Source organism: Aedes albopictus, chromosome 1 (genome assembly GCF_035046485.1).
Source record: "Aedes albopictus strain Foshan chromosome 1, AalbF5, whole genome shotgun sequence".
In the NCBI taxonomy this organism is placed as follows: domain Eukaryota; kingdom Metazoa; phylum Arthropoda; class Insecta; order Diptera; family Culicidae; genus Aedes; species Aedes albopictus.
The window spans coordinates 286,868,967-286,877,697 of record NC_085136.1 but is presented as its reverse complement, the minus strand read 5'-3'; the positions used below and the strand labels follow the sequence as shown (position 1 = coordinate 286,877,697).

The 8,731-nt window shown below is 42.7% G+C and overlaps 1 protein-coding gene across 1 annotated transcript; it reads right to left on the bottom strand.

Annotated features, from left to right (window-relative positions):
* Window positions 1-512: 512 nt before the first annotated feature.
* On the bottom strand, window positions 513-8,525 carry LOC115259800 (uncharacterized). The gene is made up of 2 exons (XM_029860605.2): window positions 7,461-8,525; window positions 513-2,920 (listed from the first exon to the last, which is right to left on the bottom strand). Exons 1-2 carry the CDS (start codon window positions 8,185-8,187, stop codon window positions 2,583-2,585), a joined length of 1,065 nt encoding a protein of 354 aa, XP_029716465.2. The 5' UTR covers window positions 8,188-8,525; the 3' UTR covers window positions 513-2,582.
* Window positions 8,526-8,731: the final 206 nt, after the last annotated feature.

The following is an 8,731-nucleotide window of genomic DNA, read 5'->3' as shown; positions in this document are numbered from 1 at the left end:
CAATGTTAGTCCAAGATATTTGTAGCTCGATGATCTCTCAATCCGAACTCCGTTCACATCTAACGGTCCGATATTTGATACATTACTTCTTATTGAATGAAACAGCATGTACGTAGTTTTAAGTAAATTCAAGGACAGTACATTGGTGTTGAAGAAGTCTTGAAGTTTAACTAGATCTTGTTTAATGTAACTCGCTATTGTCATTCCTTGCTCGTGCTTATACAGAATGGCTGAGTCATCGGCGAAGAATCTTATACTTCCATGTAGTTGTAGGCGGGATAGGTCGTTGATGAAAATTAGGAACAACAGTGGCCCCAGATTGCTTCCCTGGGGAACTCCAATTGTAATCTCCCGTAGCTCACTATTTACACCATTCACGGACACAAACTGGTGCCTATTTGACAGGTAACTCTTGAGAAGGTCCAGCGAGCTACCACGTATGCCATAATATTCCAGCTTCCGTAACAGCAAACTGTGATCTATTGTATCGAATGCTTTTTTGAGATCCAAGAAGAGAACTCCTGAAATGCGTTTATTGTCGATGGCTCCATATATTTGATCAACCAGTTCACTAGCTGCTGTAAACGTACTGCATCCTCGGCGAAATCCATATTGGTGTGTATAGATCAATTTTGATGACTCCAGGAAATCCATAATCCGAGTAGATAATAGCTTTTCCAGAATTTTATTGAGTACCGATAAGGTAGAAATCGGTCTGTAGTTATTGACGCTTCTTCGATCCCCCGACTTATGAAGTGGCACAACCCTTGCAGTTTTAAGGCTTTCTGGATACTGCCCAGACGTTATCATGTCGTTGAATACGTTGCTCAGAATGCTAGCAAATAAGTGATGATGCTTTTTCACAAAATAAGCATCTATATTGTCGGGTCCAGGAGCTTTGTTGGGGTCCAGGTTACGTATCAACAAAATAATTTCTTGTTGGGTTGAAGGTCGCAAGAATATCGATGAGTTGTGATTTGTTAGGGTGTTGAATTGCGATATGTTACGATCACTGTTGATGGATGATGCCAAATCGTGTCCAACAGTACAGAAGAAGTCGTTGAATGCGTTGCTAATTTCCAAATCGCTGTGTGTGTTCTCCAAACACACTCTAGTGTTGCCATTGTTACGCCCAAGAACATTGTTGATAACCTTCCATGACTGCTTCACTGAGCTGTTTTGTAGCAGCTTTTGGTAATAGACTCGCTTGCATTGACTCTTTTTATTTTTGAGTATTTTAGAGACGTGATTCACCATTTCCTTCAAATGTGTATCTTGCGGCCGGCGTTTACTGTTTTTCAGCATATTCTCCTTCATTTTGATGAGCTTCCACAGTTCTAGTGTCATCCACGGGCAATGCTTCTTCAATTTTGCCTCTACTGATACCGTTCTAGTTACGCTATTCCGAATCTCATTGAATTTATCAATTAAAAACGCAATCGTATCGTTTGCGTTTGAATCAACTGGCATGGTCTGTACAGCTTCAATGAAACGAGTGCTCAAACGTTGATGATCAACAATTTTTTTAGTTAACGTTACTGTTTCTTTTATTATAGACAGATTTATTGAGGTCAACACAATGGAGTGGTCACTAAGAGTAGTTTCTATAGTTTCATTGATCATATCTCGTTTCAATGCCGAAGAACAAATTATTGGGTTTCTCATCAATGTTTAGACTACTGTGATAATTTGAGAATCCACCGAATCATCATTTCCCTGCGAAATTTTACACTAATCAAACTTATTTTGTTTACCTGTCGTGCATCCGACGCCACTGTCACGAACTCAACCGAACTTGTGCATGCCAGCCGCTGCGAAGTCGTGTGCGAAATTCGACTGTGATGATAATGAATTTCGGCCGAGTCTAAATGGGTGCAAATGTCGCAATACATGATCTAAAATATTATTCGATACAGGTCGCGTTGCGGTCGTATTAGTTACAGATATGTCATATGAACTCAGCAACCTTTGGTACTCCCTTACTGCATTATTGGCTTCAAGGTTAACGGGAACGTTGGTATCGCCTACGAGGAGAATATCACATCCTTGCTGTGTTGTACCTAATTTCCGATCCAGTACGCTGACAAAATCCGAGAAACGAAACCCAGGGGGACGGTAAACAGCATGCAGAGCTATACGCTTTCCTCGATAGTTTAAGTCCACCAAAATATAATGAAGACCATCCAGTAATTCCGCTTCAACAACTCCTAATTCGATATCAGAGCGTATATACACAGCGAGGCCTCCATTGGATGCTTCACGACACGAAAAAATGCTTCTATAGCCGTCAAGTTGAAAAAGACCAGTTCTACTTTGTTGCAGCCAAGTTTCCCCTAACACAATGATGTCCATACGGTCCCCATATCTGTGCAGAAATTCTTTTACTGAATCAAACTTCATTAAGCTGTTCATCCCTCTCGTATTCCATTGAAAAACTCTCAACGTAGTGTTATGGTTTAAATTTGCTTTATTCGCAATACAATCTTCAATACACATATAATTATGATTATTCACTGTTGAATCCATGATAGATACAATTACTAATACTGTGTTATCACTAACTTCTGGTAGACTTCTAGTTGTTAACGCCGTTTGGGAGAAGGTTCATGGACTGACGATGAAGAAAGCGAAGACGAATTAAGGCCAGACGAGTTATATGCCCTTTTCTTCAAATTTCGGCACAAATCTTGGATGTCCTTACGGCAGCGGATGATTTCAACTTTTGAGTTATGTGATTTTTTCACCAAAATGGCACCATGCCTTCCTGGCCAAACGTACTGCAACTCCAACGATTCCTGAACATCCTTCGTTTCGCGTAACAGCGAAAGCCCGTGTGGTGTCATTTCATCTCGAATCATAATTTTTCCAGGCATTCCAGCGTAACCATCACCAAGTGCTGACACCAACAATTGGCCATGACCTTTCTTCTTACTGAAAACCGTTTCTTTGAAGTGTTGTTCACTGAAGATGGTATCAGGTATCAGAAGGCCGGCTCCAGAGGCACGTTATCCTCCATTTGGGACATTTGTGCCATCGCCAAAATAACAGCCTATTTCATCATCTACCTGAGGGAAAAGGAAGGAAAAAGGATTTGGATGGGGATAGGGACAGGTAGGGAAATAGGAAAAATACCCTGGAAGAGGGTACTAACGCACAAGCGTACCACAATGGGTTCAAACAGCGCCCTGAAAAGGGCACTGTAATAACGCATAAAGCGAAAGAGAGCCTATAGCTCTTTACCACAGCGGGTTAAGAACAACAGAATATCCTGAAGATTCAGGTTTCTGAAGTCAGTTTCACTTAATAAGTGTTTACCGAATACTCGGAAACGCAGTTGCGCGAAAACTGGACAGTTACATATCAAATGATATGAAGTTCCATAATCGGATTCACAGCTATCACAGGCAAATGAATCAGCTTGCTGAATATTCGCCATGTGATAGCTGAGTCGGCAGTGGCCAGTCAATGCTTTGACCAGCATGCTGCAATTCTGCTTAGACAGATTAGTTAGATACTTCGCCACCCGTAGAGATGGCTCAGCACTATACAATTTGGTTTGACGACATGACTCCAAACTATTCCAATATTGTCTGTGTTGAGTGACAGCCCAGGTGTGAATCTGAAGCTTAATCCAACACTTCGATATCGGAATAGCTGGCTCAGGGCCAATGAAGTCATGTGATGCTCCAGAGCGAGCTAACTCATCAGCCAATTCATTTCCAGCGATGGAAGAATGACCAGGTACCCATAGAAGGTGAACAGCGTTTGCTGAATTCAGCTCCTCGATTTGAGTTCGACAAGCGATAACTATCTTCGACCTGGAGTTGGCCGAAGCAAGTGCTTTAATAGCAGCCTGGCTATCTGAACAGAAGTATATTACTTTGCCCATTACGTGCTGCTGAAGTGCTGATTGCACTCCGCACATAAGAGCAAAGATTTCGGCCTGAAAAACGGTACAGTGTCTACCAAGTGAATAAGACTGATACAGCCTTAGCTCACGAGAATAAACACCAGCACCTGCTCGACCTTCGAGAAGGGAGCCATCAGTGTAACATACGATGCCGTCTGAAATACTTCTTTCCAGATAACCAGATGTCCACTCTTCCCGGGAAGGGAATTTCGTGGAAAATGTCCTATATGGAAAATTACAAGCAATTGTAAGATCACTTGGAGCAAGGACAATTTTGTCCCAATTCACCAAAAGTGGAAACAACGAGGTGTGTGTTGAACTGCGGTTCACAGGAGTTTCCTCTAGTAGACCGAGTACCCGTAACCGGTAAGTGCAAGAAAGGGCTTCTTGTTTGAGATGAATGTGTAGTGGGGCAACGTCAAAGAGAACTTCTAGCGCTGCCGTAGGAGTTGAAGAGAACGCTCCAGACATCGCCATTAAGCACATCCTTTGGAGATGGCCTAATTTTGATTGGACCGTTCTCACTTCACCCTTTTGCCACCACACAAGACATCCATAAGCCAATATTGGCCGAACCACAGTTGTGTAAATCCATTTGATATACTTGGGTTTTAGACCCCAAGTTGTACCAAAAGTACGCCGGCATTGCCCGAAGGCCATACAAGCTTTCTTGATTCTGAACTCAATGTGAGGTGTCCAGGAAAGCTTGGAATCAAGAATGACTCCAACGTACTTTACCTGTTCAGTCACATCGATTTCAGAATCAAAGAGACGCAAAGGTCGAACGCCATTACGGTTTCGCCTTTCCGTGAAAAGAACAATAGATGTTTTACTCGGATTAACCGAAAGGCCATATTGGCGACACCAACCCTCAACTACCTGAAGGGCGTTTTGCATCAGGTCGAAAAGGGTGCTGATGCACATACCAACTAACAATGTTAGGTAGTCGTCGGCAAAACCATAAGTAGGAAAACCGCTATTATTGAGTTGCCTCAATAGCGTATCTGCTACGAGATTCCACAAAAGCGGTGATAAGACTCCCCCTTGGGGGCATCCACAAACACTCAATTTCCTAATCCCTGCTAGACGCAATGTCGAGAAGAGATATCGGTTTTTGAGCATTTGGTGAATCCAATTGGAAATCATTGGAGATATACCATGACTCCGTGCGGCTTCCAATATGGCATCGAAAGGCACGTTGTCAAAGGCACCCTCGATATCTAAGAAAACACCCAAACAAGATTGCTTTTGAGCGAATGCTTTCTCGATATCGTAAACAACCTTGTGTAAAAGAGTCACAGTGGACTTACCAGATTGGTAGGCATGTTGGTTCACATGAAGAGGCACGTTGGCCAGATGAACATCACGGATATGATGATCCACAATGCGTTCTAAGCATTTCAGAAGAAAAGAGGTCAAACTGATAGGTCTGAAACTCTTTGCTTCTTCATACGACGCACGACCCACTTTCGGAATAAACTTTACAGTAATATCCCTCCAGGATTTGGGAATATACCCTGTAGCAAAACTGCAAACAAGTAGTTTTTTCAAAACATGTTTGAAATAATCAAATCCCTTCTGAAGCAAAATAGGATAAATCCCATCTGGTCCAGGAGATTTGAAAGGAGCAAAGCTATTAAGAGCCCACTCAATCGATTCTATAGTTACAATACTCCGAGCCGAAGCTAAAGAATCATAACTACAAGAAAAGACATCAGGATCATCCGAAGATGTAATATCCACACATCCAGGGAAGTGTGTGCTGAATAAGCATTCCAGAACTTCCTCATCAGAGGAAGTCAGATCGCCATTTGGCAAACGAAGTTCGTTCACCCGGAAATCCTTAGATTTCGCAAGGATTTTGTTTAACCGACTGACTTCACTCAAGCTGGAAACATTTGTACAAAGGTTTTTCCAGCCGGATCGTTCAGCAGACCGGAGAGCTTTCCTGTAGGCCTTGCGAGCCGACCTGAAAGCCTCCGAACCAGCCGAACGTCGTCTGTTCCAACTCTTTCTACATTGTTTCCTGAGTTTCGCCAGATCAGAGTTCCACCAAGGGGTTCCTCTTGTGATCTTCACAGACCGTAGAGGGCATGCTTCTTCAAAAGCTTCCATGATGAAGGTCGTTGTAGTATCAACGGCATCATCTAAATCACTTGGAGTGTCAATGGATGGTGAATATCCATGAAATTTGGCTGCAACCAAATCAGTATAAAGATCCCAGTTTGTTGACCGAGGATTCCTGAAACGCAATGTTTGCGAAGTAACATTTAAATGTTCAAAAAAGATATAGCGATGGTCAGATAAAGATTCTTCATCTGACACATGCCAATTGGTCAGCTCGTGACTAATTCTGCTAGAGCAAAGCGTTATATCTAACACTTCCTCTCTAGCAGATACCATGAAGGTTGGGCGGTTGCCTATGTTAAGTAATGCAAGATCTGTACTACTTAAGTACTCCATCAAACTGGAGCCTCTCAAGTTAATGTCTGAGCTGCCCCAGATGATATGGTGAGCATTAGCATCACTGCCAACAATTAGCGGAAGGCCTTTTGAAGTGCAGTATGCGATGACTTGTTTGAAAGCATCCGTAGGGGATGGTTCATCATGTGGTAAATACACAGAACAATAGACGTATTTCCTGTTGAGGTTTCCAACAGATACATCAATTGTGATAGCACATACATCTCTGGTGGTTAGTTCAGAGATGAGTGTAGCAACTATTGCGTTGTTGACAAGCACACAGGCTCGAGGCATGACACGCGAGTTTGCCATTTCATGTTTACTGAAAGTGGCAAACACCGGGTTCACAAGGTTTCCTAGATAGAAATTTCCCTTACGAAAGTAAGGTTCTTGTACCAAGGCCACTTGGGCTGTACCATTTTGCATAAGTCTGCAAAGATTGATCGTTGCTGTTCTTTTATGCTGAAGATTGATCTGAGCTATCCTAACCGTAGCCACTACCCAAACTAGGTAAGATTAAACTCTTCGCAACAGCAGCACAACAAAGAACAGCAACAATAAAACCAAATCGGTATCGATTGGAAAACGCCAAAGGCGAGGATACACAGAATACACTGTGTAAATCGCATAATGCGAAACCATATAGGTGAAAATTTAAACCTAATTAACAACATCTTCATAATCCCGCCCTTATTTAGCCTCAAGTGAGACTAAAGAAGGGCAGCTGATTGTCTCGGAGAAACACAAGGTCCACTGCACCATTGCTCCGGTTAGCGCAGTAAGGGCTACATACTGTGGAGGGCGCCCTGGTACTCCACAGGCTCCGTTAGCGGTTAGGTTTTTATTAGACCCCCCTAGCCATTCATTCCTAGGCACGGTAAGCATAAAGCCGCATCACACCATGAATTAGGGGTTACCTGTTGGTGGATTCTTACCACCGGAACAGGCGGTCCGTAGTGTTATTCTTAGCCAATTGAGACAATCGCTACCGACACTACACAGCTATCTAGGCTGATCGAGAAAAGAAGTTAATATTGATGATCAACTTCATACGGACTCGAACAGCCGACGAAACATTGGCCATGACCTTTCTTCTTACTGAAAACCGTTTCTTTGAAGTGTTGTTCACTGAAGATGACTTTGATTGGTGGGTTCTTCCTCTCCTCCTTGGGATCATGCAGCCTCACAGCATCAACAACAGCAGCATCAGACAGTTCGCAACCTAATACAGAACCGATCCTCATAGCAACAGCTCGAACAATCTCATTCTTCAATACAGGCACTCCTAGAATGATAGCGTTGCGGGAAACAGCAGAACGACCTAAGCGATCACATTCTTTTTCCAGCTCATCAACCTTGGTAGTCAGTGCATCGTAACGTTCACGAACCACACCTACGTCCACTTTCAAATTCTCTTGGCAAACCTTCACAGAACGTAGCTCATCCATCATGGTCTCGAACTTATTCGATAGAAACTGCTGGCTCAGCTCTACTTCCTCAATCGTCTTCTCTAATGCTTTCCGAGTTTGTACGTTTTCCTTCCTCAGCTCCTGCACTTCACTTATCACTTTACGCATCTCCTCGATAACGAGATTTTCGGCTGCAGATGTACCCATTGATCGCATATGTATTTCTTTACAAGGAACTGAACAGAAATATTGCTGACTCTTCATTTTCCGTATAGCATTTCCTATTATTTTCTTGCATTTAAAGTGATGACATTGGTGACATTGTACGCATTCGAGCACCTTTGTAGCATCAGTTTCAACTTTGCTACAGAGCGTACAGATAATCGAGTCTTCCTGATCAGACATACTGTTTTCAAACAAAGATACTCACAACAACCCCACGACACTGATAGTTGTATTGACAGTATAGTGAAGGCTAACGAGTGCCGCTGTAAGAGGATTGTAGTATGGCCCACGAAGCAAGCAATGGATGACTGAAAGTAGGCTTCTCCGCATCTAAGTCGATTTATAATTCTATTTTTCCTGTACATATACTTCACCGATCGAAGAGATAACAGCTCCAGGGTTCCAGCCGCATTTATTCTACTGATATATTGAATGTGGTAACGTTTAGCTTGCCGAAAACTTATTCAATTCAATGAGAAATAGCGCACTCAAAATACAGACCAATAGCCACTCCAGTGTTGCCAACTTTCCTGAATTGCACTGAAACTCTTGGAATGATCCCAGAAGGAATTCCTGCGGGAATCTCCGAATAAATATCTGAGTGAACCCCGGAAAAAAATAGTAGAAAAATCCCGTTTGAAATTATTGGAGGATGGTATGAATAAACTTCTGGTAGAATCTTAAAAACACCTCTGGAGAAAACCCTGAAGGAACTCCTAGGAGA

What these genes read in the sequence shown, in the direction of transcription:
- LOC115259800 (XM_029860605.2), bottom strand. Translation starts at nt 8,187, where the DNA reads ATGTCTGATCAGGAAGACTCGATTATCTGTACGCTCTGTAGCAAAGTT. An exon ending in GGTTTTCAGTAAGAAGAAAG is followed by an intron (nt 2,921 to 7,460) that starts GTCATGGCCAAT and finishes GTAAGAAGAAAG; the next exon opens with GTCATGGCCAATTGTTGGTG.